At 34.6% G+C, this 19,430-nt stretch overlaps 1 protein-coding gene across 4 annotated transcripts in view; it reads left to right on the top strand.

The window, feature by feature from the left end:
- Nucleotides 1-1,659: 1,659 nt before the first annotated feature.
- The window catches only part of MLH1 (protein), a 39,445-nt gene continuing 21,674 nt past the window's right edge, over nt 1,660-19,430 (top strand). For 3 of the 4 annotated variants that reach the window (XM_010321380.4, XM_010321379.4, XM_010321381.4), the window contains exons 1-11: nt 1,660-1,991; nt 2,092-2,264; nt 2,838-2,910; nt 3,229-3,363; nt 3,471-3,681; nt 4,209-4,357; nt 10,341-10,439; nt 12,492-12,561; nt 12,688-12,820; nt 17,346-17,440; nt 17,530-17,638. In XM_010321380.4, the coding sequence (XP_010319682.1) occupies nt 1,725-1,991; nt 2,092-2,264; nt 2,838-2,910; nt 3,229-3,363; nt 3,471-3,681; nt 4,209-4,357; nt 10,341-10,439; nt 12,492-12,561; nt 12,688-12,820; nt 17,346-17,440; nt 17,530-17,638 (1,514 nt within the window). In that variant the 5' untranslated portion in view covers nt 1,660-1,724. The remainder of the gene's footprint in view (nt 1,992-2,091; nt 2,265-2,837; nt 2,911-3,228; nt 3,364-3,470; nt 3,682-4,208; nt 4,358-10,340; nt 10,440-12,491; nt 12,562-12,687; nt 12,821-17,345; nt 17,441-17,529; nt 17,639-19,430) is intronic. The other variant, NM_001247712.2, reaches the window with a different exon arrangement.

Genomic DNA, 19,430 nt, shown 5'->3' with positions numbered 1-19,430 from the left:
ACCCTTTGAGATATCTTATGTTTTGGTATGATAGTTTCCATACTTGGTACATTTCGTACTAACGCATGTGTTGCCTCCATTCTAATCCAGTGTAGGGTCTTGAGAAGATTGAATTGCTTTCAAGGGTAGAGTTTCCAAGGCTTATCAAGAAGTGAAGAATTGAGTCCTCATAGCATCCGAGGACATCACTTCTATGTTGTCTTTTATTCTTTTCTATTTCAGACTTTTATGGGTTGTGACCCAAGACTATTGTACTCATGATGTCATAGATGGTTTTTAAGACATATGTTGGAAGTCTTATGAAATGATTCCACATTATGTTTTGAAAGAAAAGTTTTAATTCCGCACTACTTTTCGTATATATGCAATGAATGATGTCTAAGGGCTTGTACAAGACCTCCGAGAGGTCAAGTAAGCCGTGTGGCGACTCAAGAGTCCTCTAACTTCTAGGGTATACTTGCTGGTCATGACATCCAAAAAGAAGAGAAGAAAGAGATATGCCAAATTAGTTTACTTGCGATAAAAGATGTGAACTAATTGTCTCAATACAAATATTCTAGGAATAGTGCAATGACATACAAAATATTTGTACTCAAGAAAAAACAATCAAAATAATATACTAACTGCGGCAAGCAAGAAAACAATCATTTTGGTTCTTTAAACAAACTTTATTATTGGTTCTGTATTAGTTATCAAATATTTGTTGTTGAATAGCACAACCCACAAGAAATTTTTCCAAAAAGTATATGAAGAAAACCTATAGAAAAGGACAAAAGAGAAAATAATTTTTCAATCATCCTCAATGGAATGTTGAACATAATTCAAAAAAATCACCAAAGTTGCAACAATAAGTTGAAATAGATACATGAATCACTATCATTTATAGTAAAATATTAAGTTTCATAAAACAGGAGGAAGAAAACTTTGAGAAATGAAACACATTTTATAAGAAACATAATTAATGTATATATTTAAATAAGGACAAAAACATACGAATAATAATGGTAGAAATAAAAGATGTGTTTACTAAAGAACCAAATGTAATGAATTCAACCATCAACCATTTCAGCAGCGTATCACATTGCAATTGCAATCACTTTTCTTTGTTTATATGAAAAAACTTGTAGAAAGGGATAAAAGAAAAGATCAATTTTCAATCATCCTTGCCGAAACTTTAACAGAGTTAAGAAAAGATCACCAAAATAGGAAAAAGAAATTGACATAGTTACATAAATCACTATGACTTATATTAAATATTAAGCTCCATGAAAACTTTTAAGAATGAAACAAACTTCATAAAAACTTAATTAATTTTTCATACAAGTCATTACTCTTAGAAAAGTCCCAATTTTTCATAAAAGTCACAACTTTTCGTAAAAGTCACAACTTTTCATGAAAAGGAAAAACTAGTTTTGAAAATGAATAAACTTAAAAGGAAATGCTGGTTTATGGTGGCACCACGTTAACGGGCTTAGAGTATACTTTTATATAAATATATGATAAGATATTATTAAAACAATTTTGAAAATAAAATAGAAAAATTATTAATTGAGGTGAGAGTAATAACCTGTCACTAATATATTTTTAGATGTACATTTTACATTGAAATAATTACGAATATATAATATAATAAAATAATAAAAAATGAAATGGTAAATGTTTTGTTATTGTAGCAAATTTCCCCCCAAATATATGCCCCTGCGCCAAAGCAGAGCAGTGTGAGCATGGAAAATGAAGAGAGTATTATTGAAGTGGAAATGGAAGACGAAGCCATTCCAGTGCCGATTCCGAAGGAGCCACCGAAGATTCAGCGGCTGGAAGAATGTGTGGTGAACAGAATAGCGGCTGGCGAAGTCATCCAAAGGCCAGTCTCTGCCGTGAAAGAGCTCATTGAGAACAGCCTGGATGCTGATTCCACCTCTATTTCCGTTGTTGTTAAGGATGGCGGTCTTAAACTTATCCAAGTTTCCGACGATGGCCATGGAATCCGTGTACGCTTTAATTTTAGATATTCCTACACAAATATTTCGGTACTACACCGTTCCGTTATATTTATTTTGATTTATTTTTTATGTTTTTATTTGTTTATAGTATGAAGATTTGCCAATTTTATGCGAGAGGTATACTACGTCCAAGCTGAGTAAATTTGAAGATTTGCAGTCCATTAGGTCGATGGGATTTAGAGGAGAAGCCTTGGCTAGCATGACATATGTGGGTCACGTCACTGTCACCACCATTACTATGGGCCAGTTGCATGGATACAGGTGATATAATGTGTACAACACTAGTTCTTTTTCCATCCTACAAAATGAAATAGCTCACAGGAATATATGTTGTATTCTGTTGGGGAGTTACATCATGCATGATAAGCATTTTTATTTCATATGGTATGCTTTCGCTTTGGTTGTATGTAGGTTGTGCTTTTAGTAATTACATCTTTCTTTCTCAAAGTGATGTGTTTACGCAGCAACTTAGTTTGCCTCGGAGTTTGAGTGTTATTCCCTAGCAGGCTTTTGTTGTTTTTTTTGGTTTCTTCACGTCAGTGGCAAATTTAGCTTGTTAGGTACAGGTTACCAAGTCCACTACTGTCAACATTGAAAGTGGATATATATGTGACAAGTCACTAAATTATAAATTCTGGAACCATAAAATCATAAGTACAATAAGTTCAGTGCTAAAAAGTTTAAAGATCGAAAAGAACAAGCTTAAATTCTGCATCTGGCTATGCTTCATGTTCATTTTTATAGAAATAGTCATATTATGATCTAGAGAAAAAGTAAATTGGTCATTTAAAATTTGGATATAATAATTTTTTTCTCTCTCTTGGGATCTTCTAGGGCAACATATAGAGATGGTTTGATGGTGGATGAGCCAAAGGCTTGTGCTGCTGTCAAGGGTACCCAGATAATGGTATGATTGCAACGACTTGTTATTTATGATCGTGTTTTACCCTTCATCTTTAAGTCCTCATATATAATTTGATGGACAGTGGGATGTGGGGACACTGTAGGCAACAGAGCTTTTTTTTTTTTTTTTAAAATGGTATATAAGATGTAGCTCAGAAGCATTCTGGCTTCAAGTTTGATAGTTCTTATTTTCTGTGGAAACGCTTAGTTTCAGTAATTGAATTGTCCTTAATTCGGAAGTTCACCACTATTTTCTCTGTTTATGTGTGAAGCTATAATAATTGCTACAAGAACTTTTGCTTGTTTGATCTCTTCCTCCCAGATTGAAAATTTATTTTATAACATGGCTGCACGAAGGAAAACCCTTCAAAATTCTGCCGATGACTATCCAAAAATTGTTGACATTATTAGTAGGTTTGGAATTCATCACACACATGTGAGCTTCTCTTGTAGAAAGGTTAGTTGTTTGACAATATTATGTTCCTTTATTACTTTTCGTACTTACTCTCTCGTGTTCAAGCATATGTTTAGAAATACATCACTTTAGAGTTTCTTTGCACGCAGCATGGAGCTGGTAGAGCAGATGTTCACACTATTGCTACTTCTTCAAGGCTCGATGCAATTAGATCCGTTTATGGAGCTTCAGTTGCTCGAGATCTGATGAATATCGAAGTTTCTGATACTGGTCCATTAATTTCAGTTTTTAAGATGGATGGTTTCATCTCCAACTCTAATTATATTGCGAAGAAGACAACAATGGTGCTTTTTATAAATGGTATGTAGTAGTATTGGTTTAAGAATATAACATGTGGTCAAGCTGAGACCAAAGGGCTGTTGATGCTATGTGTGTTGCAGCCTTAATAAACGCAGCATTATTAGTTACTTGAATCTGGGTCAACTATGGGTAAACTATCCCTACAGATACATAACTTTCATATGTCGGCCCATTAAATTTGCATGTATTCTTCGTCCAATCTCAAATCTCGAGTTATTGTGATACTAGACTTGCGCATTGCCTCCTGTGCTTCCTTTAACATCTTTTCAACTTTATGATCTGATGACAACTGCTGCGCTCAACCACCAAACAACATTGATCTTTTATGTGTGTGTTAATTTTCAGTAGACATTTAGAGCTTCTAAGAAAATGAAGTTTAGAACTATTGTTCTCCTTGGTCAATCCCGTATTTATAAACAATATTAGATGTTCTGGTGCTTTCAACTAGTTTCCTTAATGTAAAACTTCATTACCATCAATTAGTTTACTGTCTTGATTTGGCAATTGTTCTGTTTCTTTCTTTCCAGATAGACTCATTGATTGTGGTGCTTTGAAGAGGGCAATTGAAATAGTCTATACTGCAACATTGCCTAAAGCATCAAAACCTTTCATATACATGTCAATCATTTTGCCGCCCGAGCATGTTGATGTGAATATACACCCAACAAAGAGAGAGGTATTGATGTTCTGTACTTACAACTTTCATGAATCTCTATCGTAGCAGGTGGGATTGTTTGCAGAATTAAAACTATTGTAGGAAGGTGAATTGAATATTGTTACTTGAGGGGATCTTCGAAACTTAGCCTCCACTTAAAAACCTTCGTTGTATGGAAGCACCTTTAATCACTTTATTAGATACTTGTTGAACACTTAATGCTTCATATAGGCCTTCTTGTTCATAGTGGTTGACCTAGTTGAGGAGCTTTCTGTTGACCACTAGGTCAAGGATTCAAGGCTGGTAAACAAAAGAAAATGCTGCATATGAAAAACATTTCTGCATAGAGCTTGGAAAACTACAATGGTTTGACCATGACATTGCTGCTCTGTATTTATGGAAACAATACCAAAAGTTCGACTTGTATTGGACAAGAACTTGATGAGTCTGTTTGTGCTAATACTTCATAGGTTATCTGTCCGCATTCTTTTCAAGAAACTCTCGTGTTGTGGAACCTATAAATTAGCCCTGCCTTCTTGCTAACATAAAGATTTCAATGTACATTAGCTTATTCATATTTTTTATAAAACTTGTTTTTGATCACGTGCCTTTCACGTATACCCCCTTTCAATTAGTACAAAAAAATTTCAATTACAAAAATATTATTAAAAACATGTGTAAAGTATAAATCAAAATTCAAAGGAGGAGATGAAGCATATTCTTAAATATTTGGTTTAGTAAAATAATAAAAATAAGTATAATAAGGTAAGTTCCATGATGTCTAATGAATATGCCAAAAATGGTTATTCTTGCCCTACTACGAGCCTGTTTGGCTCAGCTTCAAAGCTGGTCAAACTGACTTAAAAGCTGATTTTTGACTTATTTAACTGTTTGGCAATACTCAAAATAGCTTATTTTAAGTTAAAAAAAACTTATTTTAAGCCAAAAGTTAAAAGCTGAGGTAGGGGTGCTTTTTTTTTTTTAGCTTATAAGCTGTTTTAAGTTGACCACATTTTTATGTTTTTTCCCTTAATTTTTATACAATCTCTAAATAACCCATATAACCCTAACATCTCTTTCTTCTATTTTTCCCTTTTCACGTTTGGCATAACAACTTCAGCACTTTTATCCAAACGCATAACTGCTTATTTTAAAAATAAGTTTCAGCACTTTCAAAAGTACTTTTTTAAAGCTACTTTTATTAAGCCCATCCAAACGGGCCCTACATCTCTTTAATATTCTCTCGTGACACTATATATCTCTAATTCTCTATAATTTTAAATATCCCTTCTGAAACATTATTCTTTCAAGCCCTCAAGGCCTAGCTCGAGTGGCAAAAGGTGGTGGATTTGTAGCTTAGGTCACAGGTTCAAGCCCCACACCATGCAAAGTGAAGCCTGGTATTTAAGTGGAGAAGGGGTAGGGGTGGGCCCATTATCCACCGAGTTTAGAAGGTGTGATTGATCTAAAGGGCGGGTCACAAATGGATTTCTCGATTATCAGAAAAAAAACATCATTTCGTTCGATAAATATCCAAGTCTCCTTGTTTTTATCTTTATTCACATGTCGGCCACAAATTAATTCAATAATCTTTATAGCAGTATTGTGGACCTGTCTCTTGTTTTAATGATTGTAATTTGAAGCAGTAATAACCTACATTAACCTTTATGTTCATGATGTGCATGTATAAGTGAAATTTGGTATGTTCTTGTGGTTATTCCAAGAGAAAAGACACAAAGTAATACCTTAAGTTGTCCTGAATTTTCAAAAAAACGTCTTAACTATGCGGGCGTCCTATTATCCCCTAAACAATCTTGAACTTATTACATCATACTTGTTTACCTGTCATAGAGAGTGCGTGCACTCTGTTACGGAGAGTGAGCAACCTAAAATAATGAATATAATATTTTACAAGTATTTTATTATAAAATATATTTTCTTGTTTTCTTATTATTTTAACTTTTTTTCCTTATTATTTTTCTCTTTCTTCTTTCTTCTTCAAAAATTCATTGTGAACTCCATTGAAGGTTCTCACTTTCAATGTAACCATTTTATGAAAGGTTTTGTGACCTTTTTAAAGGGTTGTAACTTTTTCAAAGAGTTGTGACATTTTTCGATAAGGCACAGTAAGAATTGTTCACACTACCTCTTTGTCTATAAATAGAGGAATTTCCTCTAATTTTAGAACAATGAAAATTCTAAACTTCTTTTTGCACAATTAAATATTCGGTGTACTTTCAATACACCTGTGAATACATCGTTCCATCATCAGAGGATCTATTTTTTTAAACCTCGGATACTAGAGGGGAATAATTTCCTTAGGAGGACATTGTGTATTCAGTGTGCTCAATTTTTTCCTTTCTGTTTCATTCTATTGTTATAGATCCTGGTATATTTTCTACAGTCATTAATTCATGCTTATGATATTAATTGTTGTTTTCAAGTACATTTTTTAAACTTTGATGTTTATGTTTTTGTAAAGTTATTGTTATAACAATTTGTTTGTACAACTAAAATTATTTATTTATTAGAAAATTTAATATCTCATATTGATGTTCATCTAATTTCCCAATTAACATCAAATAGTAACACTTCTTTGAGGCAAAAGGATAACTTATAAAATCAAATTAAAGATGATTTATTGAAGGATAAATGATAAGATGTTATAATTATCATTTTCTTTTAAATTATTAACTAGGTAAATTACCCGTGTTTTGCATGACATTGACCTCTTTTATTAAGCCTAGATATGATTATTCAATAATATCCATATTTTGGATACATACTCTACAAAGTCAATAACATTTTACATCACGCCAAAGTATTCTTTCTAAATCTTGAAGTGCTATATTAATAACGTATGCCTAAAGTAATGACTGTAAAAAAACATAACAGGATCTGTAACAATAAAATGAAATACAAAGGAAAAAATTGAGCCCACTTAATGCGCAGTTGTGTCCCCTTAAGGAAATTATTCTCCTCTAGTATCAGAGGATCAAAGGAATCGATCCTCTCAGGAAAGAACGATTAATGATTCTATTCACCAGTGTATTGATACAAATAAAATGGTATAGTAAGTCACTCAACAGGAGCAAAACATACAAATACTTATTTGTGCAGAAGAAGTTCATTATTTGTTTTAAAATGAGAGGAAATCGTTCTATTTGTAGACAACAAAGGCTAGTGTCAACAAACTTTATTTCGCTTTATCAGAAAGGTCACAACTCTTTGGAAAAGTTACAACCCTTCGGAAATGTAACAACCTTTTCATAAAAGTCACAACTTTTCATAAAATTCGCAACTCTTCATAAAAGTCACAACTTTTCATTAAAGTCGAAACCATTCATAAAAGTCCAACATTTCATGAAAGGGGAAGACTAGTTTTAAAAAATAATTAAATTTAAAAAGGAATCCTGATTTGTGGTGGCGCCACGTAGGTGTACCTTAGGTTCTCTTTATATATATATATATATCCATATCTATCTATCTATCTATCTATCTATATATATATATATATATATATATATATATATATATACACACTACGTAATCTAGTATGTAAGATAACATAGTGTTTATGTTTTAATGACGGATAAGTTTTAAGTATTATTTTATAAATTTTGTGATATTAAGTTTCTGCCGAGAGCGCGGGTAACTTTACTAGTTTAAGGAATAAAATTATAATAAGTCAAAAAGTATGAGAGAGAGGGAGAAAGAGGGAGAGAGAAAGAGACACTTAAAATGAAAAAAAATATATTTTAAATTAAACTAACGCATGTCATTAAAATCTGAGAATGGTTAAAAAATGATGTAATAATATCAATTCTAAATTGGGAAGTATGTAATAGGACTCTCGTATGTTTCTATTTTTATTTTCTATTCTTAAATAGTCTACATATGAAATCCAAATCCAATGCATCCACAAAGTGTTAAAAATGATTGGATATTTACCAACATAATCTTCCAAAAGTGAAACTATGTACTACAACAAAAGTATTACCTTGAATCGGAGATTCAACAAATACATTTTTTGCTTGTCTTTTCCCCTTTTAAGTGAATGGTACTCGTGCTGCAAAAGGAAGAATGAATTGCTTTCGCATTAGGCCTTTTCGTTAGGGCCATTATCCTCATCCTGCCTCTTTTTTCTATTGCACTTAGTTTAGATCTTTAGTTGTTCCTTAATGTTTTCATGACTAAAATTGGTAACTTGATGGGAGAACTCTCATATTACAAGTAATCTCTACTTGGTTTATCTATATTCACAAAGCAAACTCCTTCTGGAAAGTTGTAACCTCCATTTTTAGGCCCAAGGAATTGGTAATATCTATGGGGGTTGACATAACTTTTTATGTGTCTTTTCATTCTTTTTAATTCCGACTACTCTCTACTTGGTTTCATGTTGTTTCTATTCAAAGTAAAAAGCGCCAAAAAAAGACTTAAGTCTGTTGGGGCTTCAAGTGCAAACAAAGCTGGAGCTTCATCAAAGAGGCATAAAGGGAGGAAAGATACAAATATATATGCTTAGTCCAAAATTAATACTTATAAGCATGAATGACAAATATATAAATCAATAAATTGAAAAAAAAAATGATAAAGTAAATTATCAATTGTTTAGTATCGCCTCTACTCATTGGTAGGGAAAAGTATGTCTTAGAACCTTGATGGCAGTGAACGCACATTAAGCGAGGTGAAGCGCTAAACATGTTTTTAGCTCCGTTTCAGGGCTTAAGCACGCCTTTGAAAACTTTGGTTTGATGCAGTAAATGCAAAATCATGACAGAGTGGGCATCTTTCAGAATTAGAAAGGTTAAAATGGTCAAGCTAATTTTGTATAATATTGGCTTTTTGAGATGAATTTAAATGAATTAACATGGTCAATAAGGATTCATATAGACGACTCCAACTTGTTCAAGATTGAGGCATACTTGTTGTAGAAGGACTAAAAAATAGAAACACCTAATGGTCCAGCCAACATGGAAATCACATAGACGGTCCAAGAAATGAGAATAAACCTCAAATGAGAAGATATGATCATTAGGAAACAACATTGATTTCGTCAGCAAGTTTATATTGTAAACTAAAATAGAGAAACACACTATAAGGGCCCATTTTTTAAAATAAAAATAAAAGAAGAGAAAAACAGAACCTATGATAAACTAAAACACATCGAAAGTTGCCTGACAAAGAATGATAATATCAGATAGGGAATTGAGAAAACAGAACCTATGAAAAACTAAAACACATCAAAAGTTGCATGATTTAGAATGATAATATCAAATAGGGTTTGAATTCAAGTCTGTCCAGGTGGAGACAGACTCAAATTTTTGGTTCCTTCCTGAGAACTTTCTTGTCTCAATTTCTTTCTTTGACAAAATCAACTTTTGTATGGGTTCTTAAAAAATGCTGCCTTGTATATTTTTGTTGTGAGTTGAAATCATCATCAATGCCTTGTGGTTCCTCATTCAATTTTAATTATTCTTAGTGTAACCCAAACTTCATGGTATAATGGTGTCCCAGAATCTATTGCATTGGGTTGTTATAAAATGGTACAGCTATTAAGCATAACTTTTCGTATTTCATTTGCAATATGGAAAAGATAAATATCCATGAATTTACTTTATGCAAAGAACACCACAGTTACCTTAAGAATACCAAATATGTTGAAATATGATATTTGATATAACTAAGAGACATTGTGGTTAATTCATTGTACAATATCAAATCTGATATTATCTTTACATTTTGTGAAATATTATTCTATTAGTGTTTGATTTAAGGGTACAAAAGTTGTTTGCCTTTTGATAGACTTTGGACTTGGGGTTTTCCCACTTTTATATTTAATAAGAGTAACAGATAGATAGATAATAGTAAGGCTAGTATTTGTATTTTTTGAAAGGCAAGAAAATAGAATCAGCTTTGTAAGAAAAAGAATTGGATGATTTTTGATGGTTCAATTCTTGAAAAGTTACAAGTGGTTCATATAAAATCATTTAATGATATGCAGGTAAGCTTTTTGAATCAAGAGTTCGTCATTGAGAAGATCCAGTCTGTAGTAGGGTCAAAATTGAGAAGCTCCAATGAGTCGAGGACATTCCAGGAACAGGTAAGGCACCTACCTAACAGTTGCTTATAGATGTGTAAACATGTCATACTTATATACATAAAAAGCAGCAGTTCTCAACAATTTGGCTCCATATTCTTTTTTGTTTTTGATTAGTCAATTTGACTTATATTTATTAAAGGGAAAAGGGCCAAAGTACCCTTGAACTATTCACAATGGACCAATTTTACCCTCCGTTATGTTTTTGGCTCAAAGTGCCCCCCAACTAACAAAATAGCTCAAACATATCTTGATGTGATTGTTACTGAATATGGATTTCTCAATCCTTGGATTACTAAACAACCTCTTCCTCCTCACACATGGTCTGGATACACATGAGTGCCCATTGAATTTCTTTTCAACGGAAGACCTCAATAGTAATTGGAGATGGAAGGGAAGTAGATTCTGGCTTGAGACTTGACCTGGAAAGTCAACACTAATGGATTTGTACCCAAACTGATTCAATTTGTCACAAAATTCTGATGCGATCAGATTATAAGACTAATCAAGGTTGGAATATCATATTCTGGTGCAACATCAATGACCTGGGAAATGGACAGGTTATGTTCACTACTAATTCTCCTTCACCCCCTCCTCATCTTTCCGGAATGATTCTCGTTGGTTAAGGTTCGACACTAAAGGAAGGTTTACTGTCAGATCATGCTACGCGGCAGAGGGTCAATGCTGCTGAATAGTTTCCCTGGAAATGCATCTGGAGAAACATAGCACCACTTAAAGTTGACTATTTTATTTGTGGCAAAAGTCTGTATTACACATGAGAACCTTCAAAAGAAGGAACTAGTATGTGGAGTAGATGGTGCATCTGCCTAAAGCAAATCGAAGAAGTCAATAGCCTATTATTTCATTGCTCTTTCACCTCAAAAATGTGGAGTTTCATTCCTACCATAGTGGGAGTTATTGGATTGTTGAAAACTGATTAATATAATGCTGACACTTAAAAAGGTTTAGGAAAGACATAGAGGAAGACCTCCCTCTATATTGATGAATTACATTTACCAATCAAAAAAAGAAGAGGATGATGATTGGAGATATACTTTGTCAAAACATCAATGTAACAATTAAGAAATTGTTGAACTTGTTGTTTTCATTTTGCTTCCCTAATGTTGTCGTATCCAAATCTGAATGTGCATTCTCTCAGACCTTTAGGTGCTTTTCTAAATAAACTCCTTCTTTCTGCTGTCTTTAATGCAGATCCATAAGATTAGGATATGAAAATCCCATTGTATTGGTGAAATCTGAATTGTAGCCAAAATGAAGTTGTATGTTTGTCGGTGGAGACAAGTAGGCCCCAGGGGGTTCATCCGAACTCCTTTGACGGAAAACTAAATTATTCATACATGGTTAAAAATATCTTCTTTTTTTAAGACAAGGGAAAACCCGCTCCTATGCTATAGCTTGCAAACCACACAAGAGGCTCGGTGCGACGAGCTCGACCCAGAAGGCAAACTGGTTAAAAATATCTTTTATGTATGTTAAAAAATGACAAAAGTTCCACATCGGTGGTTAATGAGATGTGTGGACTCCTTATAAGGCTTGGGCAATCATACTCCCTTTGAGCTAGCTTTTGGGGTGTGATTTAGGTTTAAGACCAAATTTCAACATGTTATCAGAGCAGGGCCCGTCTCACCCGATGTTGGGGCCCCCAAAATCGAAATTGCCCACATACCAGATGCTAAGCACTGGGCGTGAGGTGGGGTGTTAAAGAATGACAAAAGTCCCACATAGTTGGTTAATGAGATGGGTGGACTCCTCATAAGGCTTGGGCAATCCTACACCTTTGAGCTAGCTTTTGGGCTGTGAGTTAGGCCTAAGACCTAATTTCAACAATGTATATGTGGTAGATTTAGCTTCTTTGTTTGTTTACTTTTCATATTTTTGAACCGTAGTGAAAATCCCGACTCCTCCATTGAAGTTTGACCTGAACTTTTGTCCTGGACTGTTCACTAGAGTTATCATGTTTCCTCTCCAGCCTACTAATATACCATCTAGCTTGTTCACTGTTCTTAATTATCCACCATATTTCATGTGAGACAGACTATGGATTTATCTTCATCTGGTCCAATGGCCACAAGTAAAGATTCCACTAAAGAATCGTCTCCTTCTGGTATGTTTCTTACCTTTTCTGACAATCTCTTCCTTGAAATAAGATGCGACTTATCTAGTTCTTTTAGAATATAATAATTTGCAGATTCTGCCTCCTTAATATCCATTACGTTTCTTATTTATCAAGGGATAAAGTCACAAAAAGTGCCACATAAAATGGTACGAACAGATACTTTGGACCCTTCTGGAAGGCTGCACGCTTACATGCAAATGAAGCCTCCTGGTAATTCAGAAAGAGGTCCTTGCTTTAGCTCTGTGAGGTGGGTCTTATCTTTCCTTGCACATGATTTCCAGTTGTTGAACGATTTTAGATCTCTGTAATATGACAGGTTGCTCGCTTGTCCTTCAATTTCTGTTAGAATATTGGTATGTAAATGTTATGTCATCATGCATTTGCACCAAGGGCATATTTAGAAGCTCAAAATTGGACTTGAGTCTATCATTATTATTTTTTTCTATTAGTGCTCAGTCAGGGGTGGGATATGTTGTCCAAATCCTATTCCCTTAGCCAATTATATTTGCTATTTTTATATATGTTTAAATTTAAATATTATATAAATGACACATACATATAAGGGCCACATATATATAAGGGCCAGCTCCTTTGACACAACAAAATACTATAATACATTGATGAAGGAGTTTCACTTAGCGTTCACTGAATTTTTGAAATTCCTTGCTCGAAACCAAGAAGGCTTGACCTGTGATTTTTTCCTTAAACAAAAAGACCATAGACAACTTACCTTAGTTTTTAACAAAATTGTTCTGATAAATAGACTTTATATTCTCCAATGGACCAAAGTCCAAAATAAGTCATTTTCTTTCGCAGCTGCCAAAGCTGACCACTACTAGTAAAATCATTAAACTAAAAGAAACTCAAAATAGATCCATAGGACACTTGTATATTTCGTGACCATGCCAAAGTATTGTATTACTTGGCAAAGCACACCTTAGTATCCTATTAATGGATGATTCTCGAGTTGAAATGTCAAACCAACTTTTTGGGATAAATTCTTGATGGCAATTGAGATGTCTGACACTCTTGCTCTTGTTTGCTAGAGATTGCATCCTCTGCTTAGTCCTATTTTGATGAAACCTGAGAAGTTGTAATTTGAATTCCCGTGACCTTGCCATTAGTCTTCTAGGAGCTTCAATGACTGGTTCTTGGATTCAAGTGTTGATTGGCTTCCTTGGATGCTACCACTCAAAGTGCTCTCTTGATAGTAGACAACATGAAAGGAGAGCATCATGTAAATGCTAAATGTTTAGGGAGATCTCTTATTATAATCATCCATCATCCTTTTTGTTTTTCACTATATGGTGCCACCATTGGAGAAGAAGCTGAAGTGGATACTTCTTGTTTACTGCCTTTGGAAGTTAGCTATATTGAGTATTGTATATAGGCATACACATTACTATACAAACATGAGATTTCAATTAAGTGATGGGAGTGAGAGAAAGGTATTGTGGGAGGAGTTGGGAGCAATGAGGAGCTTTTGTGAAGGGCCATGGGTGGTATGTGGGGATTTTAACACCACACGGTTTCCATCAGAAAAGATCAATTGTAGTAGAATTTCTGGGGCTATGTTTGATTTCTCTAGTTGCATCAATAAACTGGAACTTGTGGATCCCCCTTTATTTGGAGGATCCTACACATGGAGAGGAGGGGCGAATAAAAAAAAGGCTTCAAGAATTTACAGATTCTTGTACTCTTTTCCGTAGGACGAGATATTCACTCAAATTAGACAAAGTGCTTTACCTAGCTTGGAGTCTGATCATAATCCCTTACTACTGACCTGTGGGGATGAGACTTCCAAAAAATCATACTTCAAGTTTGAGAAGTGGTGGGGTTCCTTGTATGTGACAGGCAGTCCTGACTTCATACTAGCCTCAAATTTGAGTCTCTTAAAAAAAGAAGCTCAAGGAGTGGAGCAAAGAAAATAGAGGCAACTGGAGGGTCAGAAAAGAACACCTATTGGAACAAATTAGCAGTTTGGAAGACATTTAGGTGCGTAGAGCATTAATAGATGGTGAGCAACTTTTGAGGAAGTAGCTAGAGATGTGGAAATCCACTAGAGACAGATCCAAAATTCAGTGGATAAAGAAAGGAGATAAGAACACCAAGTTCTTCCACAGAATGGCTACAATCCCCCAAAGAAACAACACTATAGAATTCATAGTGATCAATGGGGAAGAGTCTTTAGCTTTTGTGGTAATCAGAAATGCAATTGTGGATTTTTATTAGATTTTGTACAAAGAGATAGAAAGCTGGAGACCATATTTGAACATCTTGGATGTTCAAACAATCACAGAAGTACTGGTTGTGTAGAGATTTTGAGGAGGAAGAACTTTTAGATGGAATTAACAATGTGTTGTTGATAAAGTACCTAGACCAGATGGCTATACAATGGCTTTCTTCGGTGCTTTTTGGGAAACTATCAAAGATGATGTGATGCAGACCTTCCACAAATTCCATGCTCATCAAAAGTTTGAGAAGAGTTTTAATGCCACATTTGTAGCTTTAATTCCAAAGAAGGTGGGGGCAAATGAGCTAAAGGATTTTAGACCTATCAGCCTGATCACGAGGGTATACAAGATCACAGGTGAAAAAGGTGATCAGTAAGCTAGTAAACAAGCACCAAATGACCTTTATCAAAGGAAGCTAAATCATAGATGCTGCACTTTTAGCTAGTGAGTACATTGATTCTAGAATTAGAGGAGCCCCTGGACTACTGTGCAAGCTAGACAATGAGGAGGCATATGACCATTTGAACTCGGAGTTTCTAATCAATATCCTAAGGCAAATGGGGTTTTGATGGAGATGGCTCAGCTTGATTAATTTCTGCATTAAAACCACTCGGTTCTCCATTCGAGTAAATGAAGAACCAGTTGGTTATTTTCGAGAAAGAGGCATGAGACAAGGGGACCCAATATCCCCTTTTCTCTTTATCTTAGCTTAGCCATGGAAGATTTAGATAGGTTGATGAGAGTTGCTTCCCAAAGTAACTGGATAAGGGGATTTCCTCTAAAGAAGAGGGTAAATGATACAATTGAACTAACACATATATTGTATGCAGAGGACACATTGTTTTTCTGTGAAGCTGAGCAGGAACAAATTTGCTATTTAAGAGTGATCCTGGTGGTTTTTGGCATGCTCAGGACTAAAAGTAAATTGGAGAAAGAGTAGTATTTTTCCAATTAAGGAGGTGCAATAGATTGAGGCTCTTGCAAGTATGTTGAAGTGCAAGATAGAGAAGCTCCCAATAGTTTACCTAGACATGCTTTTGTGCATCGAGTTTTAAGTATAATAAATTTGGGATGGCAATATTGAGAAAATAGAGAAGAAATTGACTATATGGAAATCCCAATACATATCTCTGGGAGGTAAAGAGTAATTAACTCAGTTCTGGATTCTTTACCCCCTATATGATGTCCCTCTTTCCTGTCTCCTTGTAGGATAGTGGAGGTTTTAGATGCACTTGTAAGAAACTTCCTATGGCAAGGGACAAGATAGGAAAGGGGTCCAATCTGGTGAAATGGTCTGTAGAACAACAAAGCAGCAGGAAAAATGGGGGACTTGGAGTGAGGAATTTAAAAGTTCATAATTGGAGCCTTCTCTTAAAATGGTTGTGGAGATACAATGCGAAGTAGTAGCCTCCATGGAAAGAGATAATAAATCACAATATGGACAAGAGGACTTCTGGTGTACTAGTGAAGTCAATGAAACTTATGGGGTTTGGGTATGGAAGACCATTTGAAACCTTTTGGGTGAGTCTAAAGATCAACTCACAGATAATGGTGGGCAGAGGAGACAAAACAAAGTTCTGGTTAGATGATTGGTGTGGAAATAGGATTCTAAGGGACATGTTCCTTAGTCTTTTCTCAATATGCACAAATACTAATAGCAGGATAGAGGAGATGTGGTCACCACAAGATTGGAATTTAATATTTTGTAGGCTGCTAAATGACGGGAGATTAATGGAGTGGTGGAGCTTTTGAGCTTGATTGGTGGATTCCCTGGTTCTACTCCAAAGCCAGACATATTAGCATGGGGACATCACAAAGATGGGGTATTTTCTGTGAGCAGACTATACAACTGGGGGCTTAAAAGAAGTGCAGGAAGAACCAATGGATCTTGTAACACAATATGGAAAACTGTGGCTCCTGCCAAGATGAAGTGCTTCACTTGGTTGGATGACGCAATGTAGAAGAGGGCATCAACATAGTATCCAGATTCCTCCTCTGTAAAGAGGCTCTGGAGACTAACAAATACTTGTTCGTGCATTTTAATGTAACTGCTCAGGTGTGGGCTCTTTTACAAGCATAGTCCAAAACACACTTCTGACCTTCTTAGTTGCTAGATCAAAAGGGGAGGCAGCAAGAGTCAGAAAAGATGGTGGAGAACAGTTCCAGCCAGTATCTGGTGGATTGTATGTAAAGAAAGGAATCAAAGAATATTTTAAGGAAAGGAGTGTACAATAGAAAAGATCAAATGGAAAGTACTAACTACTCTAGGCTTTTGGTGTAAAGAATAGGATGTAGAGGAGGAGTTCCAGTCAGTGGACTTCATAGGCTCTCTGTAAGTATGTATTGTAGTTTTTTCCCTTTCTTGTAAAATTTTTTGGAGGTGGCCAGCATAGCCTTAATGCTGAGGAATACAACAAGTTACCAATTTCATAAAATAAATAAATGAAGTTGTATATACCATAACTACTCAAACATCAGGTTGATAGTTTAGTTAAACATGCTACCAACATACTTTTTCACGCAAAGAAAATGTTGCAGGTCTTCTATCAGACAAAGGAGGAATCCTAGTGACACCGCAGACCTCACTAGCATCCAAGAGCTCGTTAATGAGATTGATAATGACTGTCACCCTGGTATGTGCCGATGGATTACCAAAATTTTAGTTGATAGGAAAAAAAATTAGCCTTTTACTCCTACTAATGTTTAGTTTTTAATCTTGTAGGTCTATTGGATATTGTTAGGAATTGCACATATACTGGGATGGCGGATGAGATTTTTGCTTTGCTTCAACACAATACACACCTTTATCTTGTTAATGTGATTAACTTGAGGTAATATATCAATATAGCTTTTTGATAATGTATCCGTATTCCAAGAAAGATTTAAAAGTTTTTTTTTGCTTCTCTATCAAGGTTCATTGATTGGATTATGGGAATATGGATGTAGTGAGGACTTTGTATGCTTGCTAGAATAAAAGCTCTACAATTCGCGTAATCTTGGTACCATTAAATCGCTACAATATACTAAAGAAGCATTGCTGCATAGTCAAGAGACTTAGCTAACCAAAGGCGCTTCCTTTTTGTATACATCCTTGTTTGTATAATCTAGCTTGAAGAAGTGTTTTGTGTGATGCACTTTGATTGGGCACAATTTTAAAAAGAGAAAAAGACTTTAAAAACTTTTGGTCTAAAACAAACCATATACATTTGTTTGGCTATATATTATCTCATTAAGGGGTTGTTGATAGCTGGATAAGTCCAAAGCTAATACATGAATAACTTGGTTTGGTTATTTATCTATTAAATTTATACCATGCTTGGTGTGCAAATAGGATAAAAGTTATTCATGTATTAATTTCATACAGTGTTTGGTTGGTAGGTTTGCAAATGTTGTATGTTAATCATGTATTAACTCTATACTCTCTCACCTCTTTGGTTTGACTGTTAGCTTTAAAGGACAATTTATGCCCCACAATCCATATGTGAACTAGTTAATGGATCCTCATACAAGTTTTGTTGGTTGTATCTCACTCAAAATAAATTGTTCATGATAACTAATACCTATATAACTTAATCCTGCATAACTAACACATGTATAACTAATACTTACATAATTAAACCCTGCATAACTAATACATGTATAACTAACATCTACATTACTAAACCCACATTACTAATATCGAGTTTGTTACATATGTAACTAGTATGAGATCCAATGAGGGATATTTGCAAGCTGATCACTTGATTTCACAAACTCTGTAACAATCATCTCAGAGTATCTTTTCTCTGACGGTCAATCTCAATTTGGTTAGTCCTCTCATGAAATACCAGATTTGATGCAGTATGAAGGGTTGCTTGATTATCACAAACAAGTTTTATCTGATTGATTTCTCAAAATTTAAATTTTGGAGCAATCGTGGGATCAAAACTAGCTCACAAGTTACAACCATTGCTTGATATTTGCTTCTACACTAGATCAAGCAATTGCATTTTATTGCATACTCTTTTTGGATACCAAATTGCCTTGTTCTAAAGCACAATATCCAACGTTTATTAGAAGGTAATCTTGTCCAATCAACATTTGTCTATCCCATGATTTGCCATGGCCTTGATCTGCAAAGAGTGGTTCCTTCCCTTCATATATTGTAGAATGCGATCAATTGCATCTCAATAACTATCATAAGGATAATTCATTAAGTGAGGTACAACACTCATATGAAGAAAATGTCAAGTCTAGACACTAACCATTATGAGATGATTTAACTTATCAACCAACCGTCTATAAAGATGAATAAGTGGCTTTTCGGTCCTGACAAAAGCTTACAGTTGGAACCATTGGAGTGTCAATGAGTCTATATCCCATCGTTCTGGTCTCCTCAAGAATGTCTAATGCATTCTTTCATCGTGAAATAACAATACCTGATTTTGATTGAGTAACACTCAATACCTAGAAAATTCTTCAGTTTATTGAGATTTATAGTTTCACTGTTATCAAAAGCGAAATGCGGTTAAACATTATGATCTCTGAATTTGTATAATAGCATGTGAAAAAACCTTTCACAATAACATTGATACTTTCCTTTCAAAGCATCCCAAATTATTTTCAATAATTTCATAAAAAACA

Source organism: Solanum lycopersicum, chromosome 4, assembly GCF_036512215.1.
Source record: "Solanum lycopersicum chromosome 4, SLM_r2.1".
Classification (NCBI taxonomy): domain Eukaryota; kingdom Viridiplantae; phylum Streptophyta; class Magnoliopsida; order Solanales; family Solanaceae; genus Solanum; species Solanum lycopersicum.
This window is presented reverse-complemented; position numbering and strand designations above follow the sequence as displayed.